A 23951-nucleotide genomic window follows, 5' to 3' on the forward strand; every position below is an offset into this window, starting at 1 on the left:
CTACCGATCTTCCCAGAAGAATCCGAAAGATGTGATTGTTTAAGTCACGGAGTTGCTCTGAATCATCCTTTCTTTGTAAACAGTTGGCTAGCCAAACTCTGGATTTTTCCATTCAATGTTCAAAGGAAGCTCATCTTTTTGGATCGTTTTAAATCAGCATACCGGTCACCTCTGTTTTCCACCGTGTTTTGCCGTCACTTTCTGGCACTCGTGGGTAAGGTGCTTGCAGCCCTGGGCTGCTGTGCGTCTTCTTGGGTCGCTCTGCGATTCCCTGTCCCTGACGCGGGCATCCCCTGTGTTTCCTCGGAAACTGGGTATCGGTGGTCGGTTTTCTAAAAGCTGCAATGTTTACATTAACCTTGTTCCTTCTTTTAATTGTTTTTTGTTTTGTTTTGTGTTTTGTGTTTTGTTTTTTGTTTTTTTGCCAGACAATAGCAGGGGGCTGGTTACGAGTATTATTTATTTTGAGAATCCTGCTTCAGGGAAGCTGCCATAAAGTACAGGCTTGAACCGAAAACACTCCTGACAGTGGAGGGAACAGAAAGGACGTGGGGAGAGCACTTGAGGTCCCCATCAAGTCAGAAATCGAAGGCCGGTTAGAAGCAGGCAACCAAAGGGTTGCTTCAGGTTTAAATATAAAGCCATGTCCAGGTCCCTATAAATCCAAGTTGCTAAAAATACAACCCCCCACCCCTGGGCCAACCTACTGGCCACTGAGCATGAGGAAGACTAAATAACAGAATGTTTCCTTCACCACATGTGTGAACACTCTTAAGAGAAAAACCCCTAGCTATGAGAAAATGACCACATTGAAATCCTTTTTCAGGTCAACAAGTAAATTTTCACACTTCTTTGTTGTTGTTGTTGTTAATCCTCATTGGAGGATGTTTTTCCATGGATTTTTAGAGAGAGTGGAAGGAAGGGTGGGAGAGAAACATCTCTGTGAGAGAAACACATCGACTGGTTGCCTCCTGCATGACCCCAACCGAGGCTGAGGATCAAACCTGCAGCCCAGGTATGTGCACTTGACTGAGACTTGAACCCCAGACCCTTTTGTCTGTGAGCTGATGCTCTAACCACTGAGTGAAAATGACCAGGGCTGTATTCACATTTTTTTTATCTTTTTTTGGTTTCCTCAGTGGCCACTGTGTACTACTTTTGTCACCATTAATTGCCCACTTTATATATAAATTGTCCACTTTATTTATATATATATATATATACACATATATATATATATATATATAAATGTTTATATATATATATAAATGTTTATATATGTTTATATATATATGTTAAATTGTTTATCTTTAGCAAGAAACTTAAAAAAATAACACTTCTGAGGAAGTGTCCCCTCACCTGGAGAGGGTTTGTAAATATAAAGAAGTATATGGAAAGAAATCTCATGGAATTTCAAACCTAAATCCTTTTTTATTTTAATTTGGACAAAGGAAATGGGCTAGAGAGTTAGATTTAGGTGCTATTATATTCAATCTGCAAATCTTAATTCATTTCACACTTTTTAAGCATTCCTTCAAGCTTGACATGTCATAGTTCCCATCTTAGTTCTCCAATTTCACACAAACAACAGTTGAAAGAAAACATGTTAAATATCTCTGAAATTTTCCGTTAAAAACATGGATTTTTAAATGCTATTGCAGATATCCAATATTTGAAACTCACAGTTGTTTCAACCCCTTTCCCCCCTAGTTTCTTTAGCTTTAAACTCTGACGGTGTTACATTTAAAAAGTATCTAATTCTGAGTATTGGTTTCCCTGACTCAATGTTTTCATTAATAAAACTGTGTGTTATTTTTAGCCTGGTAATCTAATCAGTAGGACATACTTCTACCAGATCACAATAATTATAAAGCATCATTTGTAGTAGAATCAACATTAATTTTTAACAATGTAATAAATCATGACAAAAATGGAATACAGTATATCCAAGGAGATCAAAGCAGGGGATGATTTTTATCTGGTGCTTTCAAATCAGCACTTAAAAAATGATTTACTTGCCAATTCATTCAAGAACCTAGTTGATATGGGTTTCATGTTCCGGGACAAACGTTCGCTGTCCCCTTTGCTGGTCTTTATCAAGCAAGTTTCCCATGCAAGTCCCTGAGCCTCGTATGTTCAAATCGTTCACTGGACGTGTGGTGTGGAGTCCGGCACATGTCTGCTAGGAGAGGCTGCCAGTCACAACCAATGGGGAGAAACCTGAATGCTTTTCCACATTACAGGTGGATATTTAGAAAGTAAACACATAGGTCTACCTAGAAATAAATATTTGTACGTAGAGAGTGCTGGTAATTGTTAGGTACAGGGAAGATTTTTAAAGTTTTATTGAAGTGTAATGTACGTGCAAAAATTGTACGTGTAGAACTCCATGAGTTTCCATAAACTATCCCTATATAATCAGCACCCAGATAAAGAAAACAGGATCTTATCAGCATCCCTGAAGCTCCTTCTTCTACCTTGAGGGTAGATCACCTTTCCTATGGCTAAGGGCTTGTGTAGCTCTGCTTGTTTTGGAATGTGATACAAATGGAAACATTCTGCAAGTACTATTTTTTTTTTGTCTGATTTTTTCCATTCAACATTTTTGTTGGTGAGATTGAGCCACACTGTAGATAGTTGTAGTTCTTTCATTCTCATTTGGTTTAGAATAAGTCTTGATTTAGTTATCTGTTCTTCTGTTAATATGTTTGGGGAAAATTTCTAGTTTGGGATTCATACACCAGTGTTGCATGAACATTCTTGTACATGGCTTTGGTTAATAGATGTGGGTGTTTCTTTTGGTGACTTCCTTCAGGAGGAGATGCTGGCTCACAGCATCTTCGTAGATTGACCGGGCAGTGCCAATTCCCAGCATGGCTGGCCCCGTCTACAGTGCCCCTGGCAGCCACCGACAGCTGGTCCACATAGCTGCAGGCACTTGATCCTTTCTGTCCTTTGCGTTTTAGCCATTCCAGAGAATATATAGGAGCAGCTTGCCGTTTTAATTCACATTCTCCTGATGACCACTGTGATAAATGTAAAAGCACACTGTCACTGTCGTCAAATCCCCATAACAGTTTGTACTGATGAGGACGCTGGGCCTTAGTGGATCTGTGATTTACTCAAATTTACTTAGATTGGAGGTGAAAAGTCAGCATTAGAAACGGTAGGTTTCGCTCATTAATGAGGCACACAATATTAGAATCGTAGTCAGAGCGTAGTTTTGAGTTCATGCCATCCCAAAGCGTCTCGCAGACAAAGAAGCAGAGACCCAGAGAGCCGGCAGCACTAATCACATCAGACATTAGGTGACATCTCTCTTGGTTTTGTCTGGTGGAATACACTGGGCCTGGACATCTGGATTCGATTCTGGGTTCTACCTACTGGCTGGGGGGTTGAGTCAAGTTAACTGCTTTCTCTGGGCGTCTCTTCTTTAAGGTTGGCTATATGAACTAAAAATATTTTCTTATGTGTTTATAGCTACCCAAAAGGCAATTATAATAAAAAGTGCAACTTTTTATGGCATGTGCCAACTTCAGTGGTCTTCAGTGGCCTATCCTCTCTCTGTGGCACAAATACCAGTCTGCAGCTGGCTATTGTCCTCAATTATGACTCAGAGTTCAGTGATCTATATACCCACAGGCGCCTCACCTTCACCTAACCCAAACCCAGCATCTCTCTCCTCCCCACGACACCAACTCTTGACCCCAGTCCTACTTGTGCACTTATTCCCCTCCCTGCCCCTGACCTTAGTTAATAGCACCTACATTTATGTTTCCCCCACTCCCCTGCATCACTCCATACATCACTGCATCATTGGTCATTACCATGCCACCTTCCTCTGGAATCGTTTTCTAAAAGGGTCCATCGCTCCAGTCTCTTTTCCCATGAATCTACCCTCTGCTGTCTTGAAGACGTTATATTTCTATACTCTGATGAACATGCCATAATCTTGCTAAAATAAAGTAAAAACACCTTTGTCAACTATCTATGAGCAATGAGATAAAATCCAAATTCTATGGCCTGTCATTCAAGGTCTCTGGAATCTGGCCCCTGCCTATCTTGCTCCCCTGAGTTTCATTTACACTTGGTCATTTGCTTTGCTGCTTCACCTCTCGGACCACAGACCCCGTCTGCTCTCTATCCATGCTCCCCTCCCTGCATGAGACATACATGCTCCCGTTCACCTCAGAAACTGCAATCCAGAGTACCCCTTTCGTCAACACCTGCTAAACTCCTACTGATTTCTGGCCCAGGACGCCTCTTTTATCCTCCCTGCCATCAGCTCGGGTCATCGTCACCATCTCATCTCTGCTTTCACATCAGTCAGCACCAAGTTCCGCGGCAGCGTTTCTCCCGCGGCGCCCTAGTCATTGTGCGTCTATCTTCCCTGCTTCGTTAGGCTCCTCAAGCATCCGGCTTGGAGCCATCCATCACCGTGTCTCCTGTGCTGAACGAACATAGATGCTCAGTGACTATTTCTTAAACGTATCAATGAATTTATTAGATTCAAAGAGGTCAAAAAACAGGCTTTCATTTCTAGTGAATATCAAGATACTACTTTCTTCCTTTGTTGTTAATATGCTTGTTTTGTTTCTTTGCTTTCTTGTCATTAATATTTTTTTTCTTTATTGATTTTAGAGAGAGAGGAAGGGAGAGGGAGAGAGAGATAGAAACATCGATGAGAGAGAACATTGATTGGCTGCCTCCTGCATGTCTCTCCACTGGGGATTGAGCCCACAACCTGGACATGTGCCCTGACCGGGAATTAAACCGGCGACCTCCTGGTGCATGGGTCGGCGCTCAACCACTGAGCCACACTGGCCGGGAATTTTGTCATCCATATTTTTTTAAGTAGGTGTTCGCAATGACAGCACTTGCATACATACCGTGTCATCTGTTTGCAATTATGATATCAAAGTCTGAAGATTTGTGTGGAACTCCTTGAAACTTTTAATTGACTATTTTAGATGAATATCCTGAAATTCAATTTACCTTAAAAAGACAGATGCCCAGAGAGTTGCCAAGTGTAGTGTGTAGCATGTACTCTCCTCGTCAGACTCTTCATTGTGGTCTGCACCTCGCTGTTTCGATGTGCAGGGGGTAAAACTGATCCACTGAGCTAACCGTGGGTGATCATAATGTTGCATTTAGGAAAATCTGGAAAATACCCCTAAGTCTGGCCTATGGAAAACATCCAATACACTTTAAAATTAGAAATAATACATGCCCAGGCAAAACAGACAAAAACCCCACAAGTACATCTTCTCTGAATAGAGATGGTTTTTAAGCCCTTTTCTAGAAAATAAAAAATTATAAAAGAATCAATTACTCATAAATGTATAAATGCTTCACCTTTTCCTTAAGGTATTTCATGTGGACACAGTCATCGCTAAAAAATTTAGCTTTTAATTTAAACTTTAAAACCCAAGAGTGCTGGTTTTTAAATGTGCTGCTGTAAGAATACATTATAAAAACAAGGCAGGTTTATTCTCCAGGCTGAAGAGCCTTGTGTTTTAAATCCTTTACCAAAGATCTGTTTTTATTGATTTAAAAAAAAATTTTTTTTCTTTATTGATTTTAGAGAGAGGGGCAGGGAGAGGAAGAGAGAGATAGAAACATTGATGAGAGAAAACATCAATTGGCTGCCTCCTGTATGCCCCCCACTGGGGATCGGGCCCACAACCTGGGCATGTGCCCTGACTGGGAATCAAACTGGTGACCTCTTGGTGCCTGGGTCGATGCTCAACCACTGAGCCACACTGGCCGGACTGTTTTCATTGATTTTTGGGGAGAGAGACAGAGAGACAGAGAGAGATGAGAGAGAAGCATCAATTATTTGCCTCTTACAAGCGCCCCAACTGGGGATCACACCTGCACCCTTTTGGTGTACAAGATGATGCTCCAACCACTGAGCAACCCAACCAGGGCAAGACAGAAGAGCCTAGACGTTCTCTCCACTAATTAGGTAAATACCAATGCACTAGAAAAAGTTCGTTTAAATTTTCCAAACAGTTTCCTTCTTGCAACATTTCAGATTTCACAAATAAATTCTAGAGATAAGATGTGTGCAGAACAAAGAAAAAGGACCGTTTCTGTGCACATCACGAAAGGGAAAATTATTAAGGATTATGACCGTTGTTCACACTTTGTTCAAAAGCGCACGTTTTGATTTTGTTCTCCTGACAGCAGCACCACACTCCTGCTCGAAGCCCACGGTGGTGCGTTAGCCACTGCTTTCCACAGCCACTTATCCGGGATTACCAGCATTAAATACTAAATGAGCGCTAGCTGACTGCTATTGTTTATGAATTAATTTTCTTTCTGTTTCTGTGAGTTCCATGAATTAAGTTGTGTAATCTCCCTTCTCTCAGGGGACACAGGGTGTTACAGGGAGACTAAGTGGGGCCCAGAAGACGAAGACTTGGGGACAACATGCAGGGGAGTCGCTTGCCTTCTGCTGACTGGCCTGCAAAGGCCCTGGGCGGGACGGGGTCACGGCGAGTCCTTCTCTGCTCAGATCAAACAGCAAACGACTCTCCTCGGGCGCCTGGTTCCAGGCAGCTTCGCCCTATAACATGCCGCACGCGCTCCAGAGCCGGCCCTTCTCCACCGTTTCTGTATCCAGACAGGTCCAGTTGACAGTGACTAAATCTTCTCCAGCAGCCTGAAACCAGAGAGCCACGGGACTGCTCACGACACTGAGAAGTCCAGGAGCAGATCTAGGTGTCCTGGTCGGGGGGGGGGGGGGGGGCGGGGGTCCAGGTGCTCCGAATGTGTCATCGAAATCCAGTCCCTAATGGTTTTCTCAGCACTGCGTTCCTCGGACCTGGCTTCACTCGGGCAGGCTCCTCATGTGCTGTTCTCTGGTAGCTCCAGACTTGTCATCTTTTTTTTTTTACTTTTATAATTAATATATATATTTTTATTACAGATGTTCCTCCTTTTTTCCCCTTTGACACTGTTCTCCCCAATCCCCTCCCACCCCCCACTGCACTGTTGTCTGTGCCCCTTGGTTTTGCATATAAGACTATGACCTCTTTGGTTTATTCCCCCCCCTCCCCGATGTTTGTCAGTCGGTTCCCTACTTCTATGTCTCTGGGTCTATTTTGTTCATCAGCTTATTTTGTTCATTATGTTCCACAAATAAGTGATCTTTACAAGCAACGCCAGTGGGGGGTGGAGCATAGTTCCAACCAAAGTCCTGAGTGGCCGAGGCTGAGTCATGTCCTCTCCCGGTGCTGATGGGCTGAAGGAGGTGGGGACTGCCACGGTGAACAGAGAGAGGCGGTTCCCCAAGTTAGAGTCTACGTAATATGAGGAAATAAACCCAGAGACATGGAAGTACAAACAGACTGACAAACCTCAGAGAGACGGGCAGAGATTAACCAAAGACTTCATATGCATATATGTACAACCAATGTATAACCACAGTGCACTGAAGGTGGGGTAAAGACGGGGGACAGGAGCAGGAGGGAGGGTGTCAATGGGGGAAAAAAGAGACATCTGTAATACTTTCAATAATAAAGATACATTAAACAAAACAAACAAGGGAAAGAGATGCTGAGCAGACGAAAACAGCCAACATCCCCTGCAGCGATGCAATTTGGGTGACTTCTTTGTGATGTGCATGTCTTTTTGCCTTTGTGCCCTGCCAGCTCCTTGGATAGCAAGAACCACATTTATTCACGCTGTATCTCTAATCAGAACGATCACTGTTTGACACGAGGAGGAAGCCAGCCTTCAGCTGCAGTGACTTCGGGGTCCGCCCTGATATTTGAGCCAGGCCAGGCTCTCCCCTGGCTGCCCTTTGCCAGTGACTGAGCTCGGCGGGGCTGTGGGTCCCGGCCAGCCCAGTGCTGCAGGCCCCCGTGGGAACTTTTGACTGGGAGCCTCCCCCTGTTGGCTGGCACTCTGCTAGCTGTGCATGGCTCTCCCAGTTTCCTTCCCCCACTTTCCCTTCACACCTTCAGGTCTGTATCTTGTCTGAAAGTGTTCCTGGTCCAGTCCTGCTTCCTTCCCCCTTACCTACAGGACAGTGTTCCAGGGGCGGGAAACACCCTGACGGTGACAGGCAGGCAGGACTTTGACAAGCGCTGAGCAGGAGATGGGTGAGGAATGATGCGTACAAGGATAATGCATTTGTGCATTTGTTACTATTAGATTGAAGTAAAACCCCAGAGCAGAAAAATGAAAGCTAAGGGCAATTAACCAACTGCAGACGGGCAAGTCCAGGGCATCTCTTTGGCAGCTCTAAAAAGCAGTCTTTATCTTCTGCAATGAGAAAGGAGAAAAAGGCCCAAACCAAACTCCAGACTTAGAGTCACTGAGCTTTAGTGACTGAATGCTCAGCAGAGGCTGGTCTGGTGACCAGGGTGCTGGTAGGAAAATCAGGAAGCTTGGCATGTGGAGGGAGGCGTCGAGTGGACATTTGGAGTTCATACTCCTTTGAACTTTCAGAGCCTATGTGGGGGAGCTGCTCCTCCCAACTAAGAGCTAGAGCTCTCCCCAGGTGGGAAGGCATTGCAGGGACCTCTTCCCAGCAAGGCAGGGGGCCTTCCCGTCAGGGTCTGTTCCCACTGCTTCTGGTTGCCATGTCGCTAACTGGGATCAGGTCTCAGCATAGCCCAGCTAGAGATGTGCTGAGCTGGACAACAGAGAAAGCAATCAAATCCTAAATTTGCTACAAAACTTAGCCAGTATATCTAGCCAAAGCTGGGGAAGTACCCCTGGGATTAGATTTTCAAGGTGCATAACTGAGGGGCCCAGAGCATGAGACTGGATGAAGAAGACTTGTTGATTTAGAGGTACTCTCTTGGAAGATAGGATTTCACCTTGGCAAGGGCCTCAGGACATAACATGCAGCCTTTGATTTGGCGAATGTGTTAGTTCCTTTCTATCCTAATCAGGAAAGGTGAACAGAAATAGTTCACACCCACGTGGTATGGATGACAATATACATTCACAGTTTTGCCCCAGGGCTATGCAAATTCTATCATAATATAGTCCTAAGAGATCCGGACCATCCATAATCCTTCAGACACCATATTTATTCATTGCATTGATGATACTGTGCAGCTCAGGCAGGTTGATAAGGAGTGTCTAGCATACTAAAAGCCTTGTGAAGACGCATCCACCAGAGGATGGGAAATAAACCATACGAAGACCTAGGGGCCTGTCACATAAGCAAAATTTTAGGGGCCCAACAGTCAGAGACCTGCTGTGACATCCTCTCCAAAGTAAACAAAAACAAATGGCTGCCCTGGCCGGTTTGGCTCAGTGGTTAGAGCATCGGCCTGCGGTCCAGAGAGACCTGGGTTTGATTCCCACTAAGGGCACGTACCTCGGTTGGTTTGTCCCCGGCCCTGGTTGGGTCGTGCGGGTGGCAGCCACTCAATGTGTCCCTTTCACGTCGATGTTTCTCTCTCTCTCTCCCTCCCACTCTATCTGAACAAAAAATGGAGAAATGTCCTCGGGTGAGGATTAAAAATAAATAAAAAGTGGCTGCATCCGGTACACACTCTACAACAAAGAAAGAAGCACAATGCCTGGCAAGTTTCTATGGATTCTGGAGGCAACACATTCATACTTGGACATAGTGCTTTGGCCCCGACACTGGGGCACGGCCTGCAGCAGGTCCAGACTGCATTTGCAAGCAGCCCTGCTGCTTGGAGCATCTGACAGGCAGGCTCTGTGATCTGAAGATGTCGGTGGTGGACAAGATATAGAGGAATTTATGCAAATCCCAGGTGGAGCCCCTCGATGCAGGCCCCCAGGATCTGAAAGAAGCCCAAGCCACCTGCAGCAGAAAACCCATCAAGACCAGTAGAGGTGAGGATGAGGGCAGGGGGAGTTTAGAGGGAGAGCAGAGAAGGGCAAATACCAGCTGCCAGGGGGGCTGGAGTTTGTTTTTGGAAGAGGACCCGCTGGCGCCCAGAGGACTGCTCTGTGCCCTTCAGGGAAGACTTGCCCTTCGGCTGTGAGGAGTGTGGAGAGCACACAGCCCCCCGTGGCCGAACCTTCAGAGTGTCACAGCGTGGGAAGCAAGATCACACCCTTCCCCGATGCCCCTCAGAAAATGAGCACAGTGTGGCCACTAGGACGTGGCACTTCTGCCCAGTGTGGTACACAGGGGAGACTCTCCCTGCACAGTCCAGCTTCCTTTCCTCTCCTTGCACAGATCTCAGACTCGCCCTGATCTACAAGCTCCCCTCGTCCCATCCTGCTTCCTCTCTTTACCTTTCGCAGGCATTTAATTCCCAGTCACAATAACCCGATAAAAATTCTCATTCGGGCTGACGTTCACATTGCCCACCCGCTTCCGAGGCACTGGCAGATTCCTGCAGCTTTGTGTGTGGAAATGGTTCACTGGCGCCCCATTCAAGGAAATCAGTCACCCCAGCAAGTTTTCTGCAAGGACTCTCGCTTCAGACTCTTATCTCGAAACCAAAGTGCAAGCTGCAGCTCCGCGGGGGACAGGCGGAGGTGATCATTCTGTCCCATCTCTGCTACTTCCTACATTTGGGTGAAAATACAGTTTAGTCTTCCTTGCTCCCTTCCTGTTTTATCTCGCAACAGGTCTCCGTCAAAGGGGTTTCTGAGTAAGTGGAGAAAAGGGCATCCACAGCACGGAAGCATGTGCCCATGAGAAGCGGGGCGACTCTGAATGCTAAGCATAGTTTTGCATCCTTGTGTTGTGTATTTCCCATATTATTCTCAAGGTCAAGTCTCCAAATCTTATTTTGAATGATGTGTTAGTCTCCTCTGTCTCAGCAGTGCCTCCATCGGAACTTCGAAGCTCTTTTCTTGCCCTGATAGTGAAGGAACAGGTTTTTAGAGAGGGTTCTGCTTTCCTTTTGCTTACTCCCTTTTTTCCCTACTAGTTTTAGTCTTCTCCTTAACTTTTATTAAGCCATCTGTGAGTTCAGAAGGCTGAGAGAATTTTTTTTCTTTTAAAAAAGAAAGCTTGCCTACCAGCCAGTTTTATCATTTTCCCAGAGTACTCAACAGTCTAATCCTTTTCCCATTTAAAATGAGAAAGAGTTTAGCAAGAAATTGACTTGCTGTTAGGACAGGAGGGTCCGGAAGCTCTAATCTCGGTGACAGTTTTAACACACCAACCCGGGCCCCGCCTCCTACACACTGAACAGGACCTGCCTCTGGCCCCCCAGGTAGGAAAGTGAGCCTTTGTGTTCACTCCGGGTTTTCTCTCCTGTACTTTCAGGATCATGAGTCTTTGTAATATATCCCCTGCTCTTTTTGGAAGCGGAAGAACATAGAAAGGGAATCAGACTTTGGTTCCCTTTGAAATATTTGCTCTGGTTTTACTATCGATGCCATGCCCACATTAGTAATATTTGAAAATGTTTTTGAAATTTTCAGTCTTTAAAAAAATACACAACAACTTGTTTTTTCTTTTCATGGGAAGAAACCAATGACAACATTTTTTAAGGCTCAGCAGGAGAAACTCTTGCCTCAGAAAAAGATAGTATTACAATGATCTGTAACATTGTTGGTTACCAATAATGGTTACCAGTGGCCCTCACATTTTAAGATCCATCATCATCTCTGGGAGGGCATGTTGAAACTCAGATTTCTGGGCTCCACTCAGTAGGTGAGGGTGAAGAATCTGCATTTCTAACAAGTTTCCATGTTGATGATGATGATGGTCTGGAGACTAACTACACTTTAAGAGCCATTGATCTATATCATCACTATCATTACCCAACTGAAAATCTTTTAAAAATCTAAAAGTTCTATGAGCATTCCTAATTGAACTAGAGTGTTACAAACATTTATATCATAACTTAATGAACTTCATAGAAAAAGTAAAAAAAAAAGTCTGATGTATTTTAGGACAAATAATTATTAAGATATAAGAACTGACATTTATCTTAAGCTGATTGGTGGCATTACATTCTTTTGTTTCTTATAGGAAAAATATACATGGACAATTACCTGTAAAATAGTAACTAGCAACTAAAAATATAAGCTATTTTGGTGGGTCTTTATTTATTTATTTATTTATTTATTTATTTATTTTTTGTGGTCCCAAATATTTACTGGATTCTGTGCAATTTATAAAGCTTTTCCATCTGTAAAAGTGGGGCTAATAATATGTACTCTATAGGGCTTTTAGGAGGGTTAAAAGAGTGTATACAGAATGCCTAACATAATGGCTGGCCAGTAGCAGATTATCAAGAACTATTAATTTTTCATTTTCATTTCTTTATCCATGTTAGTGTCATTAATTCTTTGTGGGTGTTTTTATTTTGTGTTAATCCTCACCCAGGGATATTTGTTCATTAATTTTTAGATAGAGTAGAAGGGAGGGAGGGAAAATGGGAAGGAGGGAAAGAGAGAGAAACATTGATGTGAGAGAGACACTTGGATTGGTTGCCTCCTGCAAAACCCTGACCGAGGCCAGGAATCAAGTCTGCAACCCAGGTACATGCCCTTGACTGGGAATTGAATCTGGGACCCTTCGGTCTGCAAGCCAATGCTCTAAGTGCTGAGCCAAACTGGTCAGGGCCTTGTATGTATTTTAAAATTTATATACATATATATAACAAGAGAGTGAGGTATAAATTATTTTAATGTGGCATTATTTTCCATTAGATATTGAAGGAATTGGGGTTTTATGATAAAATAGAAATTAGAAAGTAGGAATAACATCTTCAATTCAGACTAGGCAAGTTATTTTAGAGCGTTATTGTCAACTCAGAATGTTTGATTCACACTATTCCCAAATCCATGTCATAGCATTAGTAATAGGTTTCACCTAGAAGTGTGTTTGCATGTCAGGCAACAGGCTGAATACTTTGTTGTTTACCTTATTTCATCCCTATAGTGACCCTACAAAGTTGTCTTTTCAATTTTTACAGATAATTTGTTTGCTGCTGTGTCCTCTTATCTATGACGAAAATTCCGTTCGAACAGCTGCTCTGATCCACGCTGCTGTAGCCTGTGGCTTTAAAAAACACTTGGCGCCCTGGCCGGTTTGGCTCAGCGATTGGAGCATCGGCCTGTGGACCAGAGAGTCCCAGGTTCAGTTCCCGCTAGGAGCACATATCAAAACACACACACACACACACACACACACACACACACACATATACAACACTTAGCATATAGTAGTTGCTCAAGGAGTATTTTTTGAAATAAATCCATGTATCCATGTAAGGAAATCAACGAAAGGAACTCTTCCCTGCGAGGTTAAATAATTTGCCTTGAGTCCCTGTCTAGGTGAAAACCCAGAGGTTGTGCCTCCAGTTTTCCCTCTCCTGACCCCTAGCACACACTGCAGGCACAAGCCTTTCTAAACTACTAGAGTATCTGACTTTTTAACTTTCAAATGGTAACAACAGTGCACGTACTATTGAAATGCGCTTGAAAAGAAACCTGGAATTTAGATATAAGTTTAAAATAAGCTCAGCTTGAAGGTTGAAGGTAGAGCACGGTTGGAGGAGCAAGTTACTCTATGAATAGATCTTGTCTTTGTGCAGAACCAGGTGGTGAATGGTAAGACACCCGAGCTCACCACCAGCGGGCTCTCTTCATTCCCAAACTGTCGACCACCTGCAGTCATTCCCTCAGTGAAAGGTGTGACTGAGGCTTCTTCCTGGAGTCCACGTTCATTCAGTGTCCCGCAAAGTATAGCCATAGTGATGGGATCATCTTAATCCTTGATACCCCTCCCTCCTATTCCGAACATTGGCCAAAGGAACAATAGCTGACCACATTACTACTGAATAACTAGTGAGCTCGCCTGGGTTTACTTTTTCTGTCACGAATCAAATGATTATGACACCTCCCAATACAAAGTTTCTTATCCTGAAATTCTTAAAACTGTGTCATCTTCTTTTTAACGAAAGGGAAATTGTAATCACATGTGACTTCTCCTTTCCCTTTGTCTTCAGTGGCGATCAGAAATGCATCTCTGTCGGCCTCATTGGTGCATACTTCATTGGTGACTGACTTTCAAATCGATACTGTGGGAACCTACTCCTCATAACTTTAATGAAGGGTTACTCGTAGTATTTTAGTTTCAGATTAAGTGGATTTATTTTTGTTTCTTAATTTCAAATGGATTTTGACTCTCACTGTCCCCTTCTTCTGCAATAGTAGAACCACTGACTTTTATCTGGCCACGTGCCTCTTTGGAATGGGACTTCATTACCCAGCTTATCTTGCAGCTGTTCGTGGCCAAATAACTAAATGTTACTAAATGAGATGTAAGGGTAGCATGTGCCACTTCACAGACAGATTCCTAAGGGGAATACCCAGGCCCTCCTCTCGCTCCTGCTGCCTACGATGTAAATATGGTAGCAGATCATCTTTGACTTGATTAGTTCGACACCCTTGGCATGGTGGAGCCATGAGGCAGAAGGGGCCCAGGTCTATGCATGATAATATAGAGTACATCTGTCTTGGACCATCTACTTTGAAACATTTACATAAGAGAGAATAAACTTTCATATTATACAAGCCATGATTAATTTGTGTTTTTGTCACACAAATCTGAAGTGACTTTATATACAGTGTATTTTACTTCTATAATGGGCAATACTTCCTTTTAGAAAAAGTTAAAAGTGAGGAGATCATCATAAGCCAAGATCTTTGGCACCAAGAAAATTACCAAGTGGAAATATTTTGTATCATTTTACTGAATAAGACAAAATAAGATTGACAAAACTTTGAAACACAGTTGCTTTAGATGTTATCCCTCATGTGTGATGTTATAATTCTTAATGAGTCTTCCTCAAGTTTATAGCTTTCTTTGGCTGTGACCACACAGATCACTTTTTAGGAGGAATCATTTCTCAGTCAAAATAAGTAGAATAAAAACAGTCACATTAGTGTCTTAGCATTGAACAAAGGTACACAGGTAACCTGCAAAGTTGTCTCTGTAAATAAGCAAGGCAAGAAGCTGCTGCTTCTAGAAATTTCATCAAACTATGTCTGACAGTAAGGATATAATTCTTGGACGAGATTATTTTAACCGTTTATATTAAATGGTTAATTCTTTAGTAGTGTATCATCTCTTTGAGATATACCTTTGATTATGAATCAGTAATAACAATTAATTATTAAACTTCAAGTTGAGTTATTTCTGTTTGGTCCCTAGCTTGAGCAGCTGTCCAGGGCACTTAAATAAAATTAATTACTATAAATACTTAAATTATAGATATTTTCCTTTTTCTTTTGGATTAAGGGTTTGGGAAAAGTGAAGATGCTTTGCACAATAACTCAATTTGTATTTCTGCTTTAACAAGACTTTGAAATCCTCTAGTCTGAGAAGAATGGTAAACAGTTAGGAAAATATTTCTTGGAAACCATGTTAGAAAGGCTGTACAACACTTTGAAAACAGTTTTACAATGTTTTGCTGATGGTATAATATGATTGAAATTATGAACTTAAAGGACATTGACTCAACAGACCCCCAGTGAAAAATGTCTTCATGTGAATTCCTAGAAGGTGGTCATATTTTTTTTCTTTATTGATTTTAGAGAGAGAGGAAGCAAGAGGGGGGAGAGAGAGAGAGAGAGAGAGAAAGAGAGAGAGAGAGAGAGAGAGAGAGAGACATTGATGATAGAGAACTTTGACTGGCCGCCTCCTGCACGCCCCCCACTGGGGATTTGGCCCACAACCTGGGCATGTGCCCTGACCGGGAATCGAACTGGTGACCTCTTGGTGCTCAACCACTGAGCCACACCGCTGGACAAAGGTGGTCATCTTGCTCTGCTAAATTTTGGCTCAAGCAAGGAAGCCTCAGGACCTCCAGAGCCTCCATGTTCTGAATGATGGAAACTTCTCTCTGCTATGAAACTTAGTTTAGCTCCTTACGTATCTCATCTTTCCATCCTTCCGGGGTATCACTCTGATTTTTATATTCCCACCACTTTCTTGGAAAACAGAAGGAAAATTTAAGTCCTGGCCCCAGATCTTCAACTTTAAGAATTTAAATATTTTTGCTCAAAACAATACCCACTGCCTGGATGACAATATAAGAAATCAAAATCCTAAACACACCATTCATAATAATTCATGATTTTATAGCAAGCAATACATAATTGCAAAGCGCGTTTTCAGTCTTCCAAAAATGCAGCAAAAGGAGAGTTTAAACTTTTCTGTTTCCTGATTGATCATAATGACAACTTGAGCCTTGCATACTATTAAGACAGGAGTTCTCAAAGCGTGAGCTGACGACCTTTTCAGGGTGTTCATGAGGTCAAAACTATTTTATAATAAGACAGACATTATTTGCCTTTTTCATTGCGAATGGTTGAACGATAGGGTAAAAGTAATGGTGCCCTGACCTGCTTGGCTCAGCTGTTAGAGCGTCTGCCCACTGACTGAACGGTAGAGGGTCTGATTCCCAGTCCAGGGCACATACTGGTTTGCAGGTTGGATCCCTGGCCACCCTTGGGGTCCTGCGGGAGGCAACCAATCCATGTGTCTCTCTCACAGTGATGTCCCCCCCTCACCTAAAAAAAAGAGAAAAAAATCAATGGAAAAATATCCTTAGGTGAAGATTAACCAATAAAAATAATAAAAAAACTTAAAGCGCGGGTGAGTAAAACTGCCGGGGCATTAGTGTGGGTCCCGGCACCACACGGGTCCGGGAGTCCCGTTCGCGCCCCTGCCGCATTCACAGGAAAAAGCCACCAGTTTCATTTCAGAATGTCCTTGATGAAACAGTAAAAGGTATTAACGTTATTAAATCTGGATCCTTGAACACATATCTTTTAAGATTTCTTTGTGATAAAATGAGAAGTACCCAGACATCACTTTTGCTGCTTATCTGTAAGTTTCTCAAAAAAGCACAAAAACATTCGTGCTGTTGTTTCAGTCACAAACTCTACTAGTCCGAGTGAACATTATAGCCAACTTTTAAGAAATTACTTCTTGTTGAATGTGGATTTAATTGCAAAGGGGAATTAAATAACTGGCCCTTGGCCACACCATCAGTGTGCCGCAAAGTCAGGATCTGAGCCTACAGCTCCCACCTGAACTCTCTCACGAACCCTGCAGGTCAGTGGCCCTCAAATCCCATGCCTGGCCGCCTGTCTCAGCATTGCCTAGGAATTTGGTGGAGTTACAAGTTATCGGAGCCACCTCAGACCTACTGAATAAGATCCTGTCCAGATAAGGCCCGGAAATCTGTGTTTTAATGAGCCCTTCTTGTGATTCTGATGCCTGCTCATTTTAGAATCCCTCTGCTAGCTGAAGAGACATAATAATAGTTAAATAAAAACAGAATGGTTAACTCAGTATGTAGCATAAGAAAACCATTTATTTGCTGTGTATTTAGCTTTGTAAAATATCCTAGCCTACTGAAAATGAAAAATTCAAGTAAAAACTCATCACATGTGGTTGGTTTCATTTTGGGGGAAAAAAATCACTTCAAAGCAATTAATCACTCCTTCAATCAACCAGGCCCTGAATTAATAGTTTTACAATTGATAAGAAAATTCAGTGAAGAAAAGAGTGCAGCCCTGGCTGGTTTGGCTCAGCGGCGAGAGCATTGGCCTACAGTCTGGAGACACCCTGGTCTGGTTCGGTTCCCGCTAAGAGAACGTACTTGGTACTTCGGTCGCAGTTTGTCCCTGGCCCTGGTTCGGTTGTGTGGGTGGCAACCACTCAACGTTTCCCTTTCACCTCGATGTTTCTCTCTCTCTCTCTCTCTCTCTCTCCCCCTCCCTCCCGCTCTATCTGAATAAAATATCAAAAAATGTCCTCCGGTGAGGATAAAAAAAAAAAGAAAGAAAGAAAAGAGTGCATTGGCCACATAAGTATGCCTGCCTGGAGGAACCAAGTCAAACAAATAAAATTTCCACTGAATACTAGGTTTACAGAGTGTGGGCTTCTGCATCTGTGGAGTCAACTTAGTGACTCCATGGAAGCTCTAAGTAAGCACGCCACCGGTAACATGAGGACTCCTTTAAAATCACAGGTAGATTTAAAATTGTCTCCAAAAATATTTCAACTCCAAAATTAAATTCAATGTCATGAAGAAATAAGCAAAAGCAATGTTAAGAATGGTGCTCAAAGACAAATGTGTCCTTTGACTATGTTAGAGTATTAGTTATTTTGTATTTAAGTCTAAGATTAGCTTTAGTGAGAGTCTATTGATTTGCACATATTTTGGAATAATTATGTGTCACGATGTGTGAATATTATAACTAAAATAAAACCATGGATTTGAGACCCTCTCCCACTCATCATTTTTTTTACAAAATAATTTCTCCTCCTGTACTGTCTGCTGCTGACTTAAAAAAATAGTTGAAGAATTTTTCTCCTTTAACTAATATATATGTGTGTGTGTGTGTGTGTGTGTGTGTGTGTATAAAGTCATCTGAGAATTAGTTTAGCATAATAGCTTGTTTGATGTAGGTAGTATTAATATGAAAAAAAATCCTCAGCACTCTTCTTATATATTATATATGGGCATACATGTATTATAAATAATGATTTATTACATATTCTCTCAATTTCTTAGTTTCTCTTCTTGAATATCAAGAAGGATTATATTGCTATGTTTATATATTTTTTTCTCTTCTGACATTATAGTTTTGCTTTTGAATGGACTAGAGGATATATTAATAGCATGGCAAATTTAGCAGTAAGAGCTTGAATTCAATTTGGATTGAGGAGCAAAGATGAAAATTGTTTAAATCAAATATTTAACCCCTCTACAGAATGTGAAATCCCCTTCCCAGGATATGAAGGGACCTTAATCTTAGTTCATGGCTTTTCTTATAGTGAAGACCTATCTTTTATTGTTGTAAATTATCACGTGGGATTTTTTTTTTTTTTTGTAGATTTTTTTTTTCTACTAAAAAGAAATCCCTTATTGCAACATGGTCACTTCAATAAAAACCTCAACATTTCAGAGTAAAGCATTTCTTACCTTAGTCATTATATGTATGGCATTTTCATTCTATTTGTTTTGTTTTGCTTTAACGTATCTTGATCTTTGCACACTATATTATTTTCGTCTTAAATATCTGACCAAAGCAAAGCAAAAATTAAACATAATCATATTTTGTTGCTGCGCTCTCTTATCTGTCATTGGCAGCTTCTGACAGCCAATAGTGAAAATTAAACGTCAAACCATTTAACTCCAAGTAAATGGAAATGAATTTTTAGAGAATATTTTGATCATATGAGCAAAAGAGATGGTTGTACACTGATGTAAAGATGAAGATGTAAACATGGGTTTGCAATAGCTGTTTATATATTATATTTATGTATTCAGGTTTAAACATCCTAAAATCCCTATCTCCACATACACTAATATGTAGATTTTAGAGTGGGGGACAATGCAAAGTGAGAAAGTTAAATGCTAACTGCAGCCCTTTTGGTTGGATGAGTGCCAGAACAACTTTCAAAATCTTTCAAAACAGCTGCCAGCATGTAAAGATTTTAACTGAAGGAGCAGAGTAATGAAATCTGAATTACTAATGAGTGAATAAACTTATATTTTGCTTAAGGTCTGTAATGAACATGAAGATAAGCAGATCCAATAAGGAAGTTGTCTCTCTTGCATGCCAAACAAACTTCCAAAACTATATGTGTACGGACAAAATTCTGAAACAGACTTATATGCATCCTAAGGTAACCTGCTGTGCAAGTCTTCTTTGAGTATTCTGTGTATTTCTATTATAGAAAAGAACGTTTCTGGAGGGCAGGAGACCTATTAATCCTCAAACACGGGTAGTTGAAAACTTGAAACATTGAAGTTGAATGTGCTCATTACACTCTATTTTAATGTTATATAATTGAAGGAGCTTCAGCATATTTAGTTTTAAATATCTAAAAACAGATCTCACATATTCTTTTGTTGGGAGAGTTTTGCCCTCCAAAAGGGAAGGGAAGCATTACTACATATTTCTATATCAACTATTCTATAAAATAAGTAGTTAATAAAATATAATCATTGGTCTTTTTTATTCATGGAATTGGTACTGAAACAATTAAAGAAGAATGGTGATACTATCTATAAATATAACTCATTGATTGTGCAGAAGGACTTTAATTGGGAAAGTAATTTTCTACAAATTCTGCTCTTTTGGCCAAAGAGGGTTTTCCCCTCTTTGGCATCCTTTGGCACGTTGGAACTGCCTGGGGCTCAACAGGCTCTAGGCTGAAATGGGGCAGTGTCCTACTGGAAGCAGGAGCCACTTGCTAGAAGCCTCCATCAACTGGCTGACCAAGATACCGGTTGGCAGGCACCGCATCAGCCCACAATGAGCCAAAAGTTCTGATAAGTACTATCTTATAGAAAGCCGCTGCCTGCATCTTTGTTCATCTTTAGCCTGTTTATTAGGCTTCCTTTGGCCTACAGTACTGCCACCCTTGACCTGTGAAGTCAGAGGAGAACGTTCGCCAACCCCTAAAACATTCCTGAACTCTGTAGAATTGGCATGAACTTCCTTTTCTTTCAACAGGAAAACCTGCGCACAGCCAAGGCCCTGAGGACGAGAGGTGAGGAGGGGCGAGTGCACAGAGGTAAGCAACTCGCTTTGCCTGGCCGAGGTCCTCTGATTGGGAAAAGGATCCACAGATGTGACCAGATCCTTATAGGGCAGCTTTCCACCTTCCCAGGCCCTCCAACCCGCTCGCCCCGCCCTCTTTCAAAGACCTTGTATTTGGCCTCTGAACAGGTAACTCGGAATGAAATGCCTTTAAGCTAGAAAATGACCCTGTCCCAGGAAGGAGGAAGTCAGGACCTCGGTTAGGTCTAACTCCTGGGATCCCTAGCACACGCCACAGATGCTCATTACGATTCTTTTTACGTGCAACATGTGGGGGACGAAGCAGTTTCATATCTCCTGATATTATCTGCCGTCCAAAGCATTTTCTTTGAAAGGAAAATGGAAACGCAGCTGCACCGTGGGCCCGGCCAGCCAGAGCTGGGGCTCCCTCCCTCTGCCTCCCCGCGGCTGCCGGGGGCGGGAGGCTTCTCCGGAACTGACTCCGGTTAGGGGAGCGCAGAGGTGGCCTGGGCAGACGGGACGCTGCCTGCCGGGGCGCAGACCTGCCTTTGTGCGGTTTGGCGGTTTCCCGAGAGCCATGAGGGTGGAAGGGGACTCCCAGGTCTGCAGCTAGTGCTGGCGTCTGGCCCCTAGACCATGTGCCTGGACGCTGGGCGGGTCGGTCTCTGCTGCCCTTGGCCTTGGCAACTTCTGGCCAATCCGCCCTGCCCCTCTGGGTCCCAGGCTGTCAGCTGCGCCCCAGGTTCAAGGAGTAAAGCAGGTGCCTCGCCCCGAGAGGCACTGTTGGCGGAGGGCCGGGCTGCACGATGCGGCCACTACGCTCCGCGAGCCCAACTCGGGTTCCCACGGCGGCGGCACAGCGGCCACTTGTGCCCGGATGCCGGGCCAGGGCCTCGGCGCGGGAGGGGAGGGGTGAATGAGATGGAGAAACCAGCAGCAGCCGCAAAGTGGGTCCAGAGTGCTGGAGCCCAAGAGGAGCGGAGCCAGAACCCCGCCTCGAGCAGGGACTGCACCCTCTGCCTGGTAACTCTGGTCCCGGCTGGAGACCCAGCTGGAGACCCCTGTGAAAGAGGAAGGAAGTGGGACAACAAGGGGTCCTGGTGGGGGGGGGGGGTAAGGGAGCCATCACTCTCACCACTCCCACCTTGTCGCAGAGAAGTGCAAGTTGTCATTAAAAAGTCGCCCCACACTACAAGCATCCCTCCTCACCCCCTAAGGGAACACCAATGTAACAATGTGGAGAAGTAACTGGGAGACGCGAGGAAATAAACGCACGTGTTTTCTCTTTTTGTTTCCCTGGTGGTTGGAATTTGCAGAGTTCTCTTCAGCGGTGGCTGCTAATTTATTCGTTTCATCCTCCGAAAGGGGCATATAGAGATGGATCATGGAGGGGGGGCACACTCTGTAGCTGGACTTACAGTCCCCACCTCTCAAGTTTGTTCAAGACCAATCCGTCCTCCCACCAGGAGAAAGGAGAGTCCCTTCTTCTAAGGGAAACAAACTCTCCATTGCACAAAAGCTTTTTTCTCCCCCTCCTTTGCACACTATCCCTCCTCGATAAGCATCAAGTTCTCCAATAGTCCAACTTGAAGTTGGCAACCCCGGCGCTGCCTGGTGTGCAGAAGACAGGCAGAGAGGGGTCCGGGCTGGGAGGGGAGGCTCTGCGCCCCCATTCCTGCACACGCGGGCTGGAATCCAGGTTGCTGGAAGCCGCGGGAGGCTCAAGCTTGCCTGGATTGTGGTGGTTATTTCTCTAGAGAAAAGAGGGGATAGAGAGCGCTTGTCTTGCACTTTGGGTCGGAAGTGCGCGGGTGTGTGTGTGTGTGTGTGTGTGTGTGTAGAGGGGGCTGGAAAGAAAGGCACCCTCCGCTGCCCAGTCATTCCCTTGCACCGGCCAAGTCCTCGCCAAGCCTCCCGGTGCATCCTTCCTCTGCCACCCCCTCCCCTTCTTCCCTCAGCTGGGCTCGCACGGCGCAGCCGGAGCAGCCAGTGAGAGCAACATCCTGGAAAGAGGGGGGAGCACTATCGCCCCCCAAAAGGGAAAAAAAGGCCCCACCCTGACACGTTTTGCTGTTTGCAAGTCCCTCACACCCGCCACCCCCACCCACACCTCCTCCTCCCCCGCTCCAGCCCCCCCCCCCCCAGCCCGCTGCGCGCACATCAAAGCTCCTCTCTGCCGCGCACAGTGGCCGCGGCTCACTAATGGGATTGCAGGCTGGTGCCTGGCTCCGCTGCTGCTGCTGCCGCTGCTCGCGCTGCTGCTGCTGCCGCCGCCGGAGCCCCAGCCCGAGCCCCCGCCAGCCCGAGCCCAGAGCCGCCGAGCCCGGGGGCCGAAGCCACGGCGATGATCCGAATCTTTCCGGATTTCAGCGTGCAGGTGACGGCTGCGGCGGCTGGCGGGGCGGCCGCGGGGGTGCCGGCCGGCGCGGGCATGGGGAGGGCCAGCGCCGCGGCAAACGGCACCCCGCAGAACGTCCAGGGCATCACCTCCTATCAGCAGCGGTGAGTAGTCCCTCCTGGGCTGGGATAGTGCCCCGACCTCGGGCGTCCTGGGGTGGGACTCACTTTGCCTCCTGTTTTATGCGTTACAGCACATGTACATCGCTAGGGCTCACTTTGCTTGCCCCTCGATCTACAGATGAGGAAGAAAAAAACAATTCACAATTCGGATTGAAAGGCACTCCAGTGTGGTAGCAAAGTAAAATCTTTTGAGCCTCTGCCTGGCCCCAAATCCAGAGCCTTAGCCCCCTGTAGCCAAAGAGTTGCAGCGAAGTCTGAGACACCGCACAAGGTGCTTTTGCAAAGTTTGGGATCCCCGTCCCCTGGAGCGGTCTTCTCTCAATGTCTCTGCCGGGTGCGGACTCTGCTGACGGCCAGCCAGGGCGGCAATTGATCACTGGAGGCTGATTGATCATTTGTTTCCAAACAGAATAGGAACGATTTTCACGTGGAGCTGTAGACTTGTAATTCTACATAATAGTGTTATCGTGTCACCTGTTACTACAGGGAAATACAGCATGAAATCCGAGTCTCCTCGGAGCTGTTAAGTATTCATCTTAAACGCATTATAATGCAAATGTCTAAGATTCAGAGATGCGAGTTAGGAAGCAGATTTTATAAAGTTAGGCTAGGTGGTGGGAAAGAAGCAAGTTTTAAAGTATGACTTGTTTGCATTTCTCCCAATATTTATAGATTTTTTAAAAAACTGTATGACCGTGACATTGAAATAGTAAACGTTATTTGATTCAATTAAGAAAGACAGGGAAATAAAATGTACCACCACCCATGCCCTAGAACCCTAAAGTTTTTCTTTAAGGACAACTTGTGATGTTCCAAGATTCTTATAGAAAATGTAATCCACAAAGATGTGAGGAAATCTAACACTGTAGTATGAAGGTAAGCACCCCATTTGTGGGGCTTAGTCTTTTAGAAGATGGAGAGAAAAAGGA

General features: G+C 44.1%; 1 protein-coding gene across 1 annotated transcript in view; it reads left to right on the plus strand.

Annotated features, from left to right (window-relative positions):
* Positions 1 to 22933: 22933 nt before the first annotated feature.
* The window catches only part of NPAS3 (neuronal PAS domain protein 3), an 872889-nt gene continuing 871871 nt past the window's right edge, over positions 22934 to 23951 (plus strand). The window contains exon 1 of the mRNA XM_036265119.1: positions 22934 to 23004. Within this exon, the coding sequence (XP_036121012.1) occupies positions 22934 to 23004 (71 nt within the window). The remainder of the gene's footprint in view (positions 23005 to 23951) is intronic.

This window comes from Molossus molossus, unplaced genomic scaffold (assembly GCF_014108415.1).
Source record: "Molossus molossus isolate mMolMol1 unplaced genomic scaffold, mMolMol1.p scaffold_m16_p_1, whole genome shotgun sequence".
NCBI classification, from domain to species: Eukaryota; Metazoa; Chordata; class Mammalia; order Chiroptera; family Molossidae; genus Molossus; species Molossus molossus.